The following is a 19316-nucleotide window of genomic DNA, read 5'->3' on the forward strand; positions in this document are numbered from 1 at the left end:
GGGCTAAGATAACAGAGATAAGCTAACAGAGCTAAGCTAAGCTGATGGAGGATTAGTGGTTTTACTGTGGCTGTTTTAGACTTACTCTAAAAACAGAGCTAAGCTAAAAGGGCTAAGATAAGAGAGCTAAGCTAAAAGGGCTAAGATAACAGAAATAAGCTAACAGAGGTAAGCTAACAGGGCAAAGCTAACAGAGGTAAGTTAACAGGGCTAAGCTAGTAAACCTAAGATAACAGTGCTAAGCCAACAGGGGATTAGTGGTTTTACTGTGGCTGTTTTAGTCTAATAACAGAGCTAAGCGAACAGGGCTAAGATAACAGAGATATGGTAACAGAGCTAAACTAATGGGTACACTAAGGGCTAGGCTAACTGAGCTAAGCTAACAGAGGGGATTAGTGGTTTTACTGTGGCTGTCTTAGACTAAAAACAGAGCTAAGCTAACAGGGCTAAGATAACAGAGCTAAGCTAACAGGGCTAAGATAACAGAGCTAAGCTAACAGGGCTAGGATAACAGAGCTAAGCTAACAGGGCATTATTAGACACTGTTATTTTGAGCCACTTTCAAATTGAACAGAGAACTTTAAAAAAAATAACTGACAGATGCACAAACTTGTCAAGAACACAAACATAAAATAATAAAGTGAACAAAAAAAAAAGTCAAAATCAATAAATGTAGCAAAAACATAAAATGAAATAAATGAAGAAAAATGTCTGAAAACAATGATAGAGGACGAATTAAAATAAGAAGAGAGGAAATGCAAAAATAAACCCAACATGAACCCAGATCTGGATCAACTCCACCAGAACCTGAACCTGAACCTGTTTAAGAACCTGGGTCCATGTTCAGGTCCATCAGAGTGGAATGAACAGAAGAACCGAACACTGACGGTCACTGAGCTCCATCTGGTGGAAACAAAGGAGAACTACACCTGAGAGGAATTAACCCTTAAAGACCACCTTAACCCTTACAGACCACCTTTAACCTTTAAAGACCACCTTTAACCCTTACAGACCACCTTAACCTTTAAAGACCACCTTTAACCCTTACAGACTACCTTTAACCCTTACCAGACTACCTTTAACCTTTAAAGACCACCTTAACCCTTACAGATCACCTTTAACTCTTACAGACCCCTTTAACCTTTAAGACCACATTTACACGTAAAGACCACCTTTAACCTTTAAAGACCACCGTTAACCCTTACAGATCAACCTTTAACTCTTACAGACCACCTTTAACCTTTAAAGACCACCGTTAACACTTACAGACCACCTTTAACACTTACAGAACCACCTTTACACCCTTACAGACCACCTTTAACCCTTACAGACCACCTTTAACCTTTAAAAGACCACCTTACCCTTACAGACTACCTTTAACCCTTACAGACTACACTTTAACCTTTAAAAGACCACCTTTAACCCTTACAGATCACCTTTAACTCTTACAGACACCTTAAACCTTTAAAGACCACCTTAACACTTACAGACCACTTTAACAGCTTACAGACCACCTTTAACCCTTACAGACACCTTTAACCCGTACAGACCACCTTTAACACTTACAGACCACCTTTAAACCTTTAAGACCACCTTAACCCTTACAGACCACCTTTAACACTTACAGAACGCACCTTTAACCCATACAGACCACCTTTAAAGACCACCTTTAACCCTTACAGACCACCTTTAACACTTACAGACCACCTTTAACCCTTACAGACCACCTTTAACTCTTACAGACCACCTTTAACCTTTAAAGACCACCTTTAACCCTTACAGACCACCTTTAACCCTTACAGACTACCTTTAACCTTAAAGACCACCTTTAACCCTTACAGACTACCTTTAACCCTTACAGACCACCTTTAACACTTACAGACCACCTTTAACACTTACAGACCACCTTTAAACTTTAAAGACCACCTTTAACCCTTACAGACTACCTTTAACCCTTACAGACCACCTTTAACACTTACAGACCACCTTTAACACTTACAGACCACCTTTAACCCTTAAAGACCACCTTTAACCCTTACAGACCACCTTTAACCCTTACAGACCACCTTTAACCTTTAAAGACCACCTTTAACACTTACAGACCACCTTTAACCCTTACAGACCACCTTTAACACTTACAGACCACCTTTAACCTTTAAAGACCACCTTTAATACTTACAGACCACCTTTAACCCTTACAGACCACCTTTAACACTTACAGACCACCTTTAACACTTACAGACCACCTTTAACCCTTACAGACCACCTTTAACACTTACAGACCACCTTTAACCCTTACAGACCACCTTTAACCTTTAAAGACCACCTTTAACACTTACAGACCACCTTTAACCCTTACAGACCACCTTTAACACTTACAGACCACCTTTAACCTTTAAAGACCACCTTTAATACTTACAGACCACCTTTAACCCTTACAGACCACCTTTAACACTTACAGACCACCTTTAACACTTACAGACCACCTTTAACCCTTAAAGACCACCTTTAACACTTACAGACCACCTTTAACCTTTAAAGACCACCTTTAACCCTTACAGACCACCTTTAACACTTACAGACCACCTTTAACCTTTAAAGACCACCTTTAACACTTACAGACCACCTTTAACACTTACAGACCACCTTTAACCTTTAAAGACCACCTTTAACACGTACAGACCACCTTTAACCCTTACAGACCACCTTTAACACTTACAGACCACCTTTAACCCTTAAAGACCACCTTTAACACTTACAGACCACCTTTAACACTTACAGACCACCTTTAACCCTTACAGACCACCTTTAACCTTTAAAGACCACCTTTAACACTTACAGACCACCTTTAACCTTTAAAGACCATTTTTAACACTTACAGACCACCTTTAACACTTACAGACCACCTTTAACCCTTACAGACCACCTTTAACCCTTAAAGACCACCTTTAACCCATACAGACCACCTTTAACCTTTAAAGACCACCTTTAACACTTACAGACCACCTTTAACACTTACAGACCACCTTTAACCCTTACAGACCACCTTTAACCTTTAAAGACCACCTTTAACCCTTACAGACCACCTTTAACCCTTAAAGACCACCTTTAACACTTACAGACCACCTTTAACCTTTAAAGACCACCTTTAACACTTACAGACCACCTTTAACCCTTACAGACCACCTTTAACCTTTAAAGACCACCTTTAACCCTTACAGACCACCTTTAACCCTTACAGACCACCTTTAACACTTACAGACCACCTTTAACCCTTACAGACCACCTTTAACCCTTACAGACCACCTTTAACACTTACAGACCACCTTTAACACTTACAGACCACCTTTAACCCTTACAGACCACCTTTAACACTTACAGACCACCTTTAACACTTACAGACCACCTTTAACACTTACAGACCACCTTTAACCTTTAAAGACCACCTTTAACACTTACAGACCACCTTTAACACTTACAGACCACCTTTAACCCTTAAAGACCACCTTTAACCCTTACAGACCACCTTTAACACTTACAGACCACCTTTAACCCTTACAGACCACCTTTAACACTTACAGACCACCTTTAACCCTTAAAGACCACCTTTAACACTTACAGACCACCTTTAACACTTACAGACCACCTTTAACACTTACAGACCACCTTTAACACTTACAGACCACCTTTAACCCTTAAAGACCACCTTTAACACTTACAGACCACCTTTAACACTTACAGACCACCTTTAACACTTACAGACCACCTTTAACCTTTAAAGGTTAAAAACACTAGTTCAACTTTTTTTTTTACATTTTTTTGTGTTTCATTAACTTGACCTTAAACAAAAACACCAAATACTCATTAACTGTCATCTTTTTAACCCTTTAAATGCCATTTTTTTATGTAAACAAACCTTTTTCATAACTCAAAGAACATTTTTTTCTAATCTTCTACGTAAACATGTTATTAGTTCTTTTTTCATCTGTCATATGTCAGTAATGAGCGCCTGCACTGGTTCATGTACATTATTTTTTTAATCGGACCTTCACATACCTCCAGTCCACAGTGTGTGTGTGTTTGGAGGTAAATAAACCCAGGGTGTGTTTCTCCTTTAACTCCACTCGTATGTTTCTTCTTCGTTTCAGACTCAGATGGGTTCGGTCAGATCAGGTCTCCGCCCTCATGTGTTTATCTTCCAGTAAACTCCGCCCACTTCCTCCTGTTTGGCTGAAGACACACCCACTTCCTGTTCAGACTCAGATCCTGTTGCAGCCTTTGGTCCAGACCTGAGGAACGCCACCGAGATCAGCACTGAAACTAAATTCAAATATTCTGGAAGTGTTGGACATGTACAGGCTCAGCTTTAACTCCACACATCTGACTGAGACACTGAAAACAACTGAAAATACAGATGATTTTTGTGTTTTTCTTCAACTTCAGGAAGTGCATCACAGAGTCTTCACCAGCGAACGGCGCCATGTTGAGAGTCCAGGAAGAGCAATTCCACCTTAAGGAAGTAAAGGAGGTTTTCAGGTCAGTGGACAGTAATTCCACCTTAAGAACACCCAAAGAACTACAAATACTGGACAAATACAACAGAGCACAGCACAGAGGGCATTAGTGGTTTTACTGTGGCTGTTTAAGTCAAAAAACAGAGCTAAGCTAACAGAGCTAAGATAATAGAGCTAAGATAATCGAGCTAAACTAACAGGGCTAAGCTAACAGGGCTAAGATAACAGAGCTAAGCTAACAGAGCTAAGCTAACAGGGCTAAGATAATAGAGCTAAACTAACAGGGCTAAGCTAACAGGGCTAAGATAACAGAGCTAAGATAATAGAGCTAAACTAACAGGGCTAAGCTAACAGGGCTAAGCTAACAGAGCTAAGCTAACAGGGCTAAGATAATAGAGCTAAACTAACAGGGCTAAGCTAACAGGGCTAAGCTAACAGAGCTAAGCTAACAGGGCTAAGATAACAGGGCTAAGTTAACAGCTAACATAACAGAGATAAGCTAACAGAGCTAAGCTAACAGAGATAAGCAAATGGGCTAAGCTAACAGGGCTAAGATAACAGGGGTCTGGGGGGTGGGGGGCTGGGGTATCACTGCTGGTCCTGGGGGTAAAAGTTCAGCTTCTTCATTTCAGTGAATTCAGGAACTTTTGGATCAAACGTTTATTATTCCTTTCATTTTCAATATGACTGAGTCTGTGGGCGGAGCCATCCAAATGTCCATCATACTGATACCAGTGTCCATACCAGTGTGTGTGTGTGTGTGTGTGTGTGGGGGGGGGGGGGGGGGGGGGTATTTGTACTGTAAAATCATTTGTACCTTAAAAGTCATTTTTAAAAAGCCTTTAGAAAGTATACATTTTGGCAAGACTTCAGAATAATATAGACAATATCTAAATATAGACAATAATGTTTTTTCTATTATTCAAATTCTGTCTTGGGTTTTAATTAGTTAATAAACCAAATGAAAAATGACACAAACATTTAAAGGTTTTGAAAATTCACTTAGATTTAGCATCGTTCAAGGCTGAAGGTTTCTTTGTTTGTCCCTGTGGGTAGGTTTGTTTTGCAGACAGTGACTGTATTTGGCATTAAAACAAAAGCACACACTGAAGCTGTTCAGCAGGTACTGGATTCCACCATCCAACAGCACAGCAGCATGGAGAAGGAAGAGAATAAAAGAAAGAAAGAAGAGCAAAGAAATAAAAACAAGGTGCAGTAAAACGGAATGAAAAACCCAGAGAAGATAAGAACAGTCTGAGATAAAACCAGGAGAAGAACATTCAATTTAAAAAGTAGAAGTCACAGTGATGACAAACAGAACACAGAAACAGGAGAAATAACGTGACAGTGCATCCAACTTCATTAATAAAAAGGATCTGTATCATGACACTGGTCCTAATCTTGCAGGATCGCCCACCAGCTCTAATCAAAACCAGCGTCATCTGCCGTCAGACACATTTTCCATTTTTACTACGACATTTCAGAAACACTGAGGTCTTTACTCTGATTACACTGGTCTACAATGTTTTAGAAATGATTTACTTCAGACATTAAATGTGCTAAATGTTACGTATTTTAATCAGATTAATTGGAAAATAAATGACAAAAGTGCCGGTTTGCTGATGTTCCAACATATATGATTAAGTGTTATTCCACATATATATTGGTTTATGTACATTTATATTATAGTTTTCTAAATCTTCCACTAAATAGAACCTGTGCAGTGAATGTATTCTAATGTGCAGACAGTGTTTGGAAGTCGATCTTGTAGCTTTGAGACAAATATTCCTTTGGAGTCAAACCCATTCTCTCCTTAATTCTTGAATTTCACATTTTGACCCAAGGCTGTATCTTGGAGAGTTCAGCCAACCAGCATTTTGGACTTGACTTTTCTTTATCAGAGACTCTCATGTGGTAAAATGTCATTACCTTTCTTCTGGAAGCATTTTCCTTGCAGACCAGTGTTACTGATCAGAGGATCAGGGAGTCAGTGTCACACTCATTCTTGGCGTCTGGCTTTGTGTCGTCCATGTAAAGGAGGTGGCCGATGGTTGGTCCACTTCGGAACTGGTACCCAAAGCCCCTCTTATGCTGCATTTCCACAGCATAGAACTGGCTCGACTTGGCTCCACTCTGGTACCAGGTCCTATTCCAGACCGTTTCCATTACAGATACTACCCACTTTCCAGTACCTGGTCGTCATAGCGATGTGGTGCATTACTTCTGTGTCGTCTGCTCAGAGTTGCTGATAAACTCGCTCGTTGCCTGTTGTCTCATCAAGCTCATGCTGAATTTTTACGTCAGCCACCAAAGGCTGAACCTCCTGGACCCACCATGGTGTAGTTTCACAGACTGGACCTCCTGGACCCACCACGGTGTAGTTTCACAGACTGGACCTCCTGGACCCACCACGGTGTAGTTTTACAGACTGGACCTCCTGGACCCACCACGGTGTAGTTTCACAGACTGGACCTCCTGGACCCACCACGGTGTAGTTTCCACAGACTGGACCTCCTGGACCCACCACGGTGTAGTTTTACAGACTGGACCTCCTGGACCCACCACGGTGTAGTTTCACAGACTGGACCTCCTGGACCCACCACGGTGTAGTTTCACAGACTGGACCTCCTGGACCCACCACGGTGTAGTTTTACAGACTGGACCTCCTGGACCCACCACGGTGTAGTTTCACAGACTGGACCTCCTGGACCCACCACGGTGTAGTTTCACAGACTGGACCTCCTGGACCCACCACGGTGTAGTTTTACAGACTGGACCTCCTGGACCACCACGGTGTAGTTTTACAGACTGGACCTCCTGGACCCACCACGGTGTAGTTTCACAGACTGGACCTCCTGGACCCACCACGGTGTAGTTTCACAGACTGGACCTCCTGGACCCACCACGGTGTAGTTTTACAGTTTACTGTCCACATGTGGATTCACCTACAGACAGATTTACAGGAAACTTCGGCATCTGTTTTTTTGTAAAAGGGCGGGGCACAGAGACAACTCTGACCAATCAGTGGTCTGCAGTGTTTACGCAGTGTCACCTTTTAGTATCTGGTCCCCGGTCCTGGAACCTCGGCGGAGGTGATACCAAAAACCTGGTACCAGGTACCAGATTCCAGGTCCTTTTATGTAATGGAAACACAAAAGGCCGAGTGGAGTCGAGCCGGTTCCACGGAGTGGAAACGCAACGTTAGTGATGACGGCACCTGATGCTCACCTGCACAGCTGGCTTCGACTTGGCCTCCAGAGTCGTCCTCCATTGCCTCATCAAGTCCTGGTTGAAGGCTCTTAGAGTCCTGTTGATGGTCTACAGCTTTAACTGCCCCAGTATCCGTGTTTGGGGCTTTGAGTCCCAGTCTTCTTGTCCACAGGTTGGTGGTGCTGGTCTTCCAGTCTGAGACCATTACCCTCCAACCAGTAGCTGGTACTGGGCTCCTCTGGTGTTACTGGTGTTCATCTTGTTACCCTTCCATTGACGGTAGCCCTTAGCTGGGCTGGTGGAGAACACCTCGTTTCTTCTCCTTGCCTTTAGTTCTCTTGTAGACCTCTTTAGGGGGTACCTAGGACTGTGGGCCTTACCGGTCTCCAGGTCCTCAGCTGTGGACAGTTGGTTCTATTTCCTGGGCAGCTCTGTCCTTAGATTCCCACTTCTGTGGAGTTCTGTCAGAAGGAGGACTTCTCTCTGTTCCAACACTAGGTTTGCCTCTAACTTTCTCCATGGGATCATCTGCTCCTTCTGGCTCCTCAGGCTGTTCATCTTGTTGCCAAACATCTGTAGGATGACAGTTACTGGGACATACATTAGCTGATTGGTCCCAATCTCCATATTTGGGGGTGAGGATGACTCCCCCCCCCCCAGCGCACCTGTCATCCTGGCTCCTCCCCCTTGACATAATATCTTTGTACCATGGATGAGGTCCAACTCTGTCCTTCACTGATCTCTAGCTGTGATAGCAACCTCTGTGCAGATATTCGAACACTGAGCTAAGAGCTGTTTCTTAGTAAAGATGTGAGGTTTTCGAAGCGACCATTGCATATAACCCCCCCCCCCCCCCCCCACTGGGGATGGCACCCTGCTCCATGAATGTCTTGTTGTTCCAGTGGCATATATGGGGCTTATATTATATGCTGACCCCAGCATATAAGCCCCTGCTCATCAGAGGTAAGCCCACCTTGAAACAGGTAAAGGTGTGGCCTGAAGGAGCCATGTCAGCGCTGCAGGACTGCGTAGAGAGCACAGACTGGGACATGTTTAAGGAGGCCGCAACTGAGGGTGGACACACAGACATGGAGGAGTCTGCTTTAACTGTGTGTGCGTACATTCAGAAGTGTACAGAGGACGTCTGTGTTACCAAGACTGTTGGAACCAGGGCCAACGAGAAACCATGGATGACCAAGGAGGTACGGGCTGCACTGACAGAGCGTGATGCTGCCTTTAGATCCGGCAGTGCTGGGGCTCTCAGAGTGGCCAGATCTAATCTGAAACAGACCATCAGGGCAGCAAAGTGCTCTCAAGGGCAGCAGATCCATGGCTTTTTCCAGGACCCAGGTAACACCAGACGTCTGTGGCAGGGCATCCAGTCCATTACAGGTTACAAAGCTGCTCACTCCCCGTCAGGACAATATCAGCTTCCTAAACAAACTGAACCAGTTCTACAGATGGTTTGAGGAGTTAAACACCACCCCCGCGAGGAGAGCCGCCCCCCACCCCGACAAACAGGCACTCATGCTTGAAACAGCAGATGTGTGGAAGATGCTGAGAAAGGTCAACGTATGGAAGGCGGCGGGCCCTGACAATATTCTTGGACGAGTCGTCAGGGAATGTGCGGACCAACTGGCCTGCGTTCATTTGTAACATCTGGTTGTCTCAGGCTGTCGTCCCATCATGTTTCAAGGCTGCCACCATAATACCAGTGCCCAAGAAACCAAACCCTATGGACCTTAACGACCTCTGTCCTGTAGCACTGACCCCCATCATAATGAAGTGCTTCGAGAGGTTAATTAAGGGACACATCATTTCCAAGCTCCCACCATCATTTGACCCGTTCCAGTTTGCTTACCAGCCGAACCGCTCCACAGAGAACGCTGTCTCCTCTGTGGTCTACCGGAGCTTGGAACACCCGGAGGGGAAAAACACCTATGTGCAGATGCTGTTCTTGGACTTCAGTTCCACATTCAACACGATCATCCCCCAGCATCTGGTGAGCAAACTGGGGCACCTGGGTCTCGGCACCCCCCTTTGTAACTGGCTACTGGACTTCCTGACCAACAGAACCCAGTCTGTTCGGGTGAATAACAACTACTCCAGTGTCATCTCCCTGAACAGCGGTGTCCCGCAGGGCTGTGTTCTCAGCCCACTGGTGTTCATCATGATGACCCATGACTGTCGTCCCAGGTTCAATTCCAATCATGTTTTGAAGTTTGCGGACAACACCACCGTCGTGGGTCTTATTCAGGATGACAACAAACTGGCCTACAGGGAGGAGGTGGACCACCTGGTGGACTGGTGCAGGGTCAACAATCTGATCCTTAATGTCAACAAGACCAAGGAGTTGATTGTTGAGTTCAGGAAGACCGACCCAGTCCCACACCTGTGCTCATCAATGACACTGGAGTGGAGGGCGTCAGGAGCATCAAGTTCTTGGGGGTGAAGCTCACGGACAGTTGAACCTGGACCCTGAACACCACGGCTCTGGTGAAAAAAGCACAGCAGCGCTTGCACTTTCTATGTCCGATGAAGAGAGCCCCCCCCATCCTGACCACCCTCTACAGAGGCACAATAGAGAGCATATTAACCAGCTGCACCTGGGTCTGGTTCAGGGCCTGCAAGGCCTCGGACTGGAAGGCCCTGCAGAGGGTGGTGAGGACGGCGGAGAAAATAGTTGGGGCTCCGCCCCCCCCCGCCCCATCCAGGACATTGGGCGCAAGCGCTGCCTGTCCAGAGCCCAGAGCATCTCCTCCAGCTCCTCACACCCACACCATGGACTGTTCACCTGCTGACCTCAGGCAGGAGGTTCTGTGGCATCTGCTGCAGAACCTCCAGATTCAGACAGTTTCTTCCCCCTGGCCATCAGACTGTTGAACAGCCAAAGAACATAGGACCTGTTCCAGATCTGCTGCTGCCCCGTTAGAGCAATAAATCTGAAGCACTTTATTGCACTACGCACTTCAGTTTTTAGTGTTTTAGTCTTAAATTTTTTTAATCTAATTTTTATACATATACACATGTTTACAGTATTTTAGATTATTTATATATTTCGTGAGGTGTGTTTTTATTTATTTTTATAACTGACACTGTGTTTAGCCAAGCACCTGAAATTTCGTTAGATAAGGTACTGATGGAACATTATTAAATGGCAATAAAGGAAATCTGAAGTCTGATATATATGTGTATATGTGTAAATATATCAGCTTCTGCCAAACATGACAAAGAAAAACAACGAAGAAAAAGAAAAAAACAACTATTTAAAAAAAAAAACTTAATCACATCCCTAATTCCACTGTTCCAGTTTTGGAAAAGCTTCACACCGCTGTGTTTTAATCATTCACTCTGTTTTCAGATTTCCACACATCGTCGTCAGCTGAGGATGAGTCTTCACATGGTTCTCCATCACTTGGTTGTTTAAGGTGGAGATCTTCTTCTGACAGCTCTTTGAAGGGAGGACAGGATGGAGACACAGGACCATCTGCAAATTCTGGAAAAGCTGTCCAACGATGACTTAAAAAAGTTCCAATGGTGCCTGAAGGACAGGGTCTTCCTGAAGGGGCTCCCCTTAATTCCACCGTATAAACTGGAGAACGCAGACAGGATGGAGACAGTGGACCTGGTGATGCAGTGCTATAGTCGTCAAACTCTGAAGGTTGTTGTGAAGATTTTGGAGAAGATTCCCAGGAATGACCTTGTGGACGAGTTAAATGAACAGTTCTGTGTATCTGAAGGTCAGTGGTAAATGGAGGAGTAACTGAGTATCATGTCATGTACAGACACAGTAAAGTTCACCTATTAATGAACCAGTTGGACCTGCTGAAGAGGTTTGGATTCAGGTTAGAAAGATCAGATCCATCACCAGAGACCAGGATCAATTTGTCGTCACAGAGTCACTAAAATGATCAAATCAATCAGTTAGATTGATTTGATCATTTTAGATCAGACTACGCAAGACAGAATCATCTGAACAGGGTCGGTGAAGGTCATGGGTACAAAGCTGATCCACACCTGAAGAAGAACATAAAGACGTTCTGTAGTCCAGTCCCGCACAGGAGTTTATGTGGACATACAAAACAAAGATCCAGTTAAAGAAATAAATAAATACATCAAGAGTCAAAGCAAAGTTTAGCTTTATCACACATTTCCTTTAGTAAAAACCAAACCGTCTTAAGGTTAACCCAGGTCACCTCCGAACCAGGTGAAGGGTCTGTCTAAACCCTGGTAGGGCTGAAGCCCATGCAGATTTGGAGACCTTTTGCACTGAAGGACCATTTGAGGGATGTTGAACTAGTTTCTGTTTGTGTGCAGGTGGACCCGATGTGCTGAGACAATATGAGGACAGAAAGGATGGAGAGATGAGACCTGGACTTGGACCCGGACCCAGCTTTGTGTCCAAGAAGCCTCATGTTCAAGGGTCCAAACACCATCATCAGTCTGTTGAACAGCAGTAAGTTTAAGAACCAACGCCAGCCTGAAGATTTATGAACTGAATTTAAACGTTTACAGTGTGCGCACGTTGTGTTGAAGCCCAGAGACTAAGATCAGAGGACATCCTTCTGGATCTGAACCAGAGCCTGAACCTGATCCTGATCCCAGGCCCAAGAGTGCCAGTTGTAAGGGCCATCATGTTGATGAAGGCGGACCACAGTCTGCTGATCACAGGTAACTCCTTTACCAGGAATGTCCAGGACAAATGCTGTTTAGACACGCCCTCTGCAGTTTAGACTCTACTTCAACAGTTTAGATTCTCCTTCAACAGTTTAGACTCTCCTTCAACAGTTTAGACTCTACTTCAGCAGTTTAGACTCTCCTTCAGCAGTTTAGACTCTCCTTCAGCAGTTTAGACTCTACTTCAGCAGTTTAGACTCTACTTCAGCAGTTTAGACTCTACTTCAGCAGTTTAGACTCTACTTCAGCAGTTTAGACTCTACTTCAGCAGTTTAGACTCTCCTTCAGCAGTTTAGACTCTACTTCAGCAGTTTAGACTCTCCTTCAGCAGTTTAGACTCTACTTGAGGAGTGCAGACTCTCTCAAACCCATGTGTGTGCTTCCTGTGTTTACCACTGCGGTAGAATTAGTCTTGTGGAAGTGAGTTGACTCAATCTGTCTGACTGTTCTGTTTTCTGTTCTCATTATTTGTAATATTTGTACTCCCTAACCCTAGAAAACAATCGATCTGTTCTGAATCCAAAATAAATCCAGCTGTCTCTGTGAAGTAGAACTGAATGAAGTTTAACCCTCCTGTTGTTGTTTCCATCAGGATCCATCAAAGACAGCCTGTGCTGTGTCTACTCATGTCTCTGAGGACAGCGTTCCGTTCGTTGAACCGACTGAATGTGAAGACCAGTGGATCCATCAGCAGAGTCCAGACCCTGGTGAACCCAGTGGTCTATTAAACAACATGGGAGATGTTTTACCTCCACATTTGGATTCTGGTCTGTGACTTTAAACGGAAAACACTTTGCACTACGGACACTGTGTCACTTTATTTTATTCTATTTCTCTACTTATATATATATATCTTAGATGTGCCTTTATATTACATGTGTGTAAATATGTGTGCCTTAATGCCAAGAGCTGCTGGACGAAATTTCGTTGTGCCTCGCATAATGGCAATAAAGATTCTATTCTATTCTAAAACAAACTTAAACATTCTTTCAGGAAATGAATTCAAATGTTTTGAATTTGATTATTTTCTTCTTTCAGGAAACCGTGTTGTGAGTGAGTGTCAGCGAAGACATAAGATTAACCTGCAGCAGAAGTTTGAGTGTGTGTTTGAGGGCATCGCTAAAGAAGGACTCCCCAAAACCCTCCTGAACCAGATCTACACAGAGCTCTACATCACAGAGGGAGGGGCTACAGAGGTCAACCAGGACCATGAGGTCAGACAGATTGAAACAGCATCCGAGAAACCAGACAGACCACCAACAACCATCAGATGTAATGACATCTTCAAAAGCACAAATGACAGACATCAGCCAATCAGAACAGTGCTGACAAAGGGCGTGGCCGGCATCGGGAAAACCATCTTAACACAGAAGTTCAATCTGGACTGGGCTGAAGACAAAGCCAACCAGGACATCCACTTCATATTTCCACTCACCTTCGAACACCTGAATGTGCTGAAACAGAAGAAGTTCAGCTTGGTGGAACTGGTTCAGCACTTCTTCACTGAAACCAAAGAAGCAGGAATCTGGATCTTTGAAGACTTCCAGGTGGTGTTCATCTTAGATGGTCTGGATGAGTGTCGACCTCCTCTGGACTTCAACAACACTCAGATCCTGACTGATGTGACAGAGTCCAGCTCAGTGGATGTGCTGCTGATGAACCTCATCAGGGGGAACCTGTTTCCCTCTGCTCGCCTCTGGATAACCACACGACCTGCAGCAGCCAATCAGATCCCTGCTCAGTGTGTGGACATGGTGACAGAGGTCAGAGGGTTCACTGACCCACAGAAGGAGGAGTACTTCAGGAAGAGGTTCACAGATGAAGAACAGACCAACACGATCATCTCCCACATCCAGAGGTCCCAAAGCGTCCACATCATGTGTCACATCCCAGTCTTCTGCTGGATCACTGCTACAGTTCTGGAGGACATGTTGAAGACCACAGACAGAAGACAACTGCCCAAGACCCTGACTGAGATGTACATCCACTTCCTGGTGGTTCAGACCAAACTGAAGAACATCAGGTATGATGGAAGATCTGGGACAGATTCACCCTGGAGTCCAGAGACCAGGAAGATGATTGAGTCTCTGGGAAAACTGGCCTTTGAGCAGCTGAAGAAAGGAAACCTGATCTTCTATGAATCCGACCTGACAGAGTGTGGCATCGACATCAACTCAGCCTCAGTGTACTCAGGAGTGTTCACAGAGGTCTTCACAGAGGAGATCGGACCGTACCAGGACAAGAGGTTCTGCTTCGTCCATCTGAGTGTCCAGGAGTTTCTGGCTGCTCTTCATGTCCATCAGACCTTCACCAACACTGGAGTCAATCTGCTGTCAGAAAAAACGTCTGTTTGGTCTAAACTATTAAGGGTCAAACCAGTCCAGTTGTACCAGACCGCTGTGGACCAGGCCTTACAGAGTCCAAATGGACACCTGGACCTGTTCCTGCGCTTCCTCCTGGGTCTATCACTGCAGACCAATCAGAGTCTCCTACACAGTCTGGTGAAACCAACAGGAAGCAGCTCAACAACCAACCAGAAAACTGTAGAGTACATCAAGAAGAAGATCAGTGAGAATGTGTCTGCAGAGAGAAGCATCAACCTGTTCCACTGTCTGAATGAACTGGAGGATCGGTCTCTGGTGGATCAGATCCAAAAGTACCTGAGATCAGGACGTCTGTCCACAGAACAACTGTCTCCTGCTCAGTGGTCAGCTCTGGCCTTCATCTTACTCTCATCAGAAAAAGACCTGGATGTGTTTGACCTGAAGGAATACTCTGCTTCAGAGGAGGTTCTTCTACGGCTGCTGCCGGTGATCAAAGCCTCCAGAACAGCTCTGTAGGTGGATGGATTTATTTATTTATTCATTATTTCAAGCTCTGGTCTCTAAAAGTGATCGTATTTGCTATATTCAGGTTGAGTGGCTGTAATCTGTCGGAGAGAAGCTGTGAAGCTCTGTCTTCAGTTCTCAGCTCCAGATCGTCTTGTCTGAGGGAGTTGGACATGAGCAACAACGACCTGATGGATTCAGGAGTGAAGAAACTGTGTTCTGGACTGGAGAGTCGTGAATGTAAACTGGAAAATCTCAGGTCTAGAATAAGTGTTTTTGCTTTTGACCACATCATTTACACTTCATAAAATTTGATGCAACAGGATCTTTAGAGATCGTGGCACTAACATTGTCTCATTTCCAGATTGTCAGGATGTCTGATCACAGAAGAAGGATGTAGATCTCTGGCCTTAGCTCTGATGGCCAATCCCTCCTACCTCCGGGAGCTCGACCTCAGCTACAACCATTTAGAAGAATCAGGAAAGAAATATCTGTCTGATGCAGTGAACAGTCCACATTGGAACCTGGAAACTCTCAGGTATGAACAGAAGTCCTGACATGAATCCACTGCCTCCACGGTGGTATCCAACGGGGATCAGAGGGAACTGCACCAGAAATCTGACAATGTTAGGGTTGGCGACAAGTAAAACCAACAATATTTTAATTTGGCTTTGTCTGAACCGTGTGGACCAGGTGGACCTTGGTCCAGGGCCCAACCATGTCCACGTCTGAACTAGACAGTGATTGGAGGCTGCATTGACTGACGGAAAGAGCTTCACTTTTTGATTCCCCATCTTTAGTTTAAACTGAGGAATGGTTTTAACCGGTGGATTTAATGATATAAAAACAATATGATTTAACCTAAATCTGGTCATCCCAGCAAAACTATGCAACCTTTGACCTCTAGGCTAGGGTTAGTGTTAACCCTTCTCCTCTTTTGGCCAATGTGAATTTAAAACAGATTTTAAATCTAAACTTGTATATTTTATCGTATCCAAGTTGCTACAGATGTGGTTTGTAGCTGCTGTGTTCTTTGACCATCCAGTCAGATGACGTAGCAAGTGGTGCCAGGCACAACAAACCCCGCCTCCTGCATGTATTGTAGCTTATTTTGTCATGGATCCAGCTGATGTCAGCATATCAACTGTCTCTATATATGTGCCAAGTTTTAAGTAAATTGAAACTATATTGATGTTTTTAATAGGTGTGGGAAATTTTGCCCATTATAATTAAATGGGAGAAAAAATATATGTAAAAAAATTCATGAAAAATTTGAACTTTGACCTACTTTTCCCAAAATGTAATCACATCTATTCTGGGTCACTGATAATCTTTAAACCCAATTTGGTATGAATTCAACCAATAGTTTTGCTGCAAGAGCGTTAACAAACAAACCGAACCTAAAACAACAGCCCTGGCCTCCCCTTCAGGGTAAAATATTATCGTACACCTGCTAGATTGCCCTCATGAGGCCAACATGAAACCTCCTGGGTTAAATCATTCCATTTATTTGAAGCTTCAGAGCTGTTGAGTCTGAGCCTCACAACAGATTTTGTTTACCCGGCAACACATGGTGGTGAAATCTGATTGGACGAACATAAACATACACGACTGGAAGCAGTGACCAAGAGAAAAGATACCAAATAAAGACAATAGACTACTGGGAATAATCTACTGCATTTTCATGGAACAAATATGTATAAATGTAGGTCAGTGATTCGGATTCTTTAGGCTTTACCGGACCTGACGCACCAACACTGTTAGAAGGTATAAGTAGATCTAGGCCAAAGTCCGCCCAAACATCCTGGCCTCGCCTACTCTATGAACATTTCGGGCTCTTTTCGTCATTAAAATTGTGCGTTGGCCTTGGACCTCCATTTGTTGGCATTTGTGGGATGAAGACATTGTTCTGACAGTAGAATTATGTTGTTATTGTATAATATCACATTATCTGCAAACACAGACACATGAACATGCCACTTTCAGCCTGATTATAAAAAGTAAGTTATAAAAAGCTATTCATTTAACTTTTTAACTCCAATGTAACTAAAGTTGTCATCAGAATATATTCATATTACTTATGTGACCTGCTTTAAGAGTTTTGTCTGTTCAGAAAACTCATCAGTGACGATGATGAAAATCACTGTGTTTCTTCCTCCAGGTTGGACCATAATGGACTACAGTGGTTAGAACCGGGGCTGAAGAAGTGTAAGTGGACCTAGTTTGAGTTTAACAGCGTTCATTCATTGTGGTGTTTATTTTCTCTTTGGTTTTGTGTCATCGTTCAGATTTCCGTGAACTCACACTGGATGAAAACACAGCTAACGAAAAACTCAAACTGCGCAAAGGCGACAGGGCGGTGACATGTGTGAAGGAGAAGCAGCCACGTCCTGACCACAAAGACAGGTTCTTAAAGTGTCCTCAGCTGCTGTGTTCGACTGATCTGAGCGGTCGCTGTTACTGGGAAGTCGAGTGGCGAGGGCAGGTTTTCACAGCGGTGACGTACGAAGGAATCGGAAGGAAAGGGCGTGGCGACGACTGCGAGTTCGGAGGAAACGAACAGTCCTGGAGTCTGATCTGTGATGATCAATACTCAGTCCGTCACAACAACGTGGAAACAGACCTCCCTCAGTCCTCCTCCTCCTCCGATCAGGTGGCGGTCTACGTGGACTGTCCGGCTGGATCTCTGTCCTTCTACAGAGTCTCATCAGACAAACTGATCCACCTCTACACCTTCAACACCACATTCACTCAGCCTCTCTTCGCTGGGTTTTGGCTATACTCTGGTTCCTCGGTGTCTCTGTGTCGTCCAAAGAAGGGAAAGTCTTCTCCGTGAAGTTCCTCCAGGAGTCTGGGTCTGCTCCAGGTTTCTGCCTGTTAAAAGGAAGTTTTTCCTTCCACTGTCACCAGTCACTAGTGTTTAGAGTGGCTTAGAGTCTGGTTTGGACCAACTCGATATGTAAAGTGTCATGACATAAATTTTGTTATGATTTGGCACTGTATAAATAAAATTTGATTGGTTGATTGATTGATTAATTGCTTCTGAAACCTCAAAAGGTGAAGATACACCAACCCGAATTTTGACGGTCGGTCGTCGTTGGTCAGTCTGCTGAGGTCGGTGACATGAGTTAGTTTGGTGAGTTCCGTTCAATCGTCCATCATTAATGTCGTCTCTAGTCTTTTCAGCCAATTCAACATGAGTAATCGTCCACTCCCTGTCGTTCAGTCGGACAAATCTGATTGGTGGAGGGATAGTCCTGGACTAGTGAATCAGTGAAGGAGAAGTTTCCATGTGAATCCAGCTGTGCCAAAGTACTGCACACTATTATTGTCTTCTAGAATAGTCCATTCACTGCTCAGATCGGATCTGAATGAGTGACAGTCAGTGTTGAATATGGACTTCATTCATTCCATCAAGTCAACACTGTTAGCATTGTTAGCATAGTGCGATTTCTCCTTAGTTTTCACCTGCGACATCTTTCTTCTTCCACCAGTAGAAGCCCTAGAGCTGACAACACCAGGATCTGCTTATTACGAACCATCTGTTCAACAAGTACAACAACACCGACCCTTCTGGACTACTGACCACTGACACGACCGACCCTTCTGGACTACTGACCACTGACAACAATGACTGACGACAGCGAACTCTGTGTTTTGGTCTAGAGGGATGTTCTGTCATTTTCTGGTTTTATGCCTCGTGCAAATGCAGAACGTATGGTGAGGTCAGTAGCGGATTTGGTGTGTTCTTCGCACTTTTTTGACCGTGTGGGGGGATGGGAGCCGACTAAGTCAGGCTACCTTTTCTGGCAGCGACTGGCAGTCGGGTTGGTGTGTCTTTGCCCTAAAACGCCAAGTCACACCTGAAACCAATCAGATCAACTCATTTCTTCTTGATGACCTCCTGTGATTGGTCCAGAAGTCATTCCATTTTTTCTGCTGACTAATCGACTATCATCTGGTCGACCATGAGGAGGCAGCTATGGCAGCGTCCTTTTGCTAAGGCAGTTATTTTTATATTTTCAAAGGGTTAAAATAATCTCTTTAAGATGATGTGTGAAAGCTACATTGAGATAAAGTTTGTGTC

General features: G+C 44.2%; 1 protein-coding gene across 1 annotated transcript; it reads left to right on the top strand.

Annotated features, from left to right (window-relative positions):
* The first annotated feature begins 4233 nt into the window (after positions 1 to 4233).
* LOC115415129 (NACHT, LRR and PYD domains-containing protein 12-like) lies at positions 4234 to 18583 on the top strand. The gene is made up of 11 exons (XM_030128597.1): positions 4234 to 4352; positions 4444 to 4536; positions 11086 to 11464; positions 12042 to 12180; positions 12261 to 12395; positions 13044 to 13168; positions 13440 to 15237; positions 15315 to 15488; positions 15594 to 15767; positions 17391 to 17437; positions 17518 to 18583. Exons 3-11 carry the CDS (start codon positions 11194 to 11196, stop codon positions 18063 to 18065), a joined length of 3411 nt encoding a protein of 1136 aa, XP_029984457.1. The 5' UTR covers positions 4234 to 4352; positions 4444 to 4536; positions 11086 to 11193; the 3' UTR covers positions 18066 to 18583.
* Positions 18584 to 19316: the final 733 nt, after the last annotated feature.

The sequence above is a fragment of the Sphaeramia orbicularis genome, chromosome 24, assembly GCF_902148855.1.
Source record: "Sphaeramia orbicularis chromosome 24, fSphaOr1.1, whole genome shotgun sequence".
NCBI lineage: Eukaryota > Metazoa > Chordata > Actinopteri > Kurtiformes > Apogonidae > Sphaeramia > Sphaeramia orbicularis.

Bases quoted from the DNA above. Each gene is read 5' to 3' on its own strand.
- LOC115415129 (XM_030128597.1), top strand. From the start codon at position 11,194: ATGGAGACACAGGACCATCTGCAAATTCTGGAAAAGCTGTCCAACGAT. The intron at 13,169-13,439 runs GTCTGTGACTTT...TTCTTCTTTCAG, and splicing joins ACCTCCACATTTGGATTCTG to GAAACCGTGTTGTGAGTGAG. The intron at 17,438-17,517 runs GTAAGTGGACCT...GTCATCGTTCAG, and splicing joins AGAACCGGGGCTGAAGAAGT to ATTTCCGTGAACTCACACTG.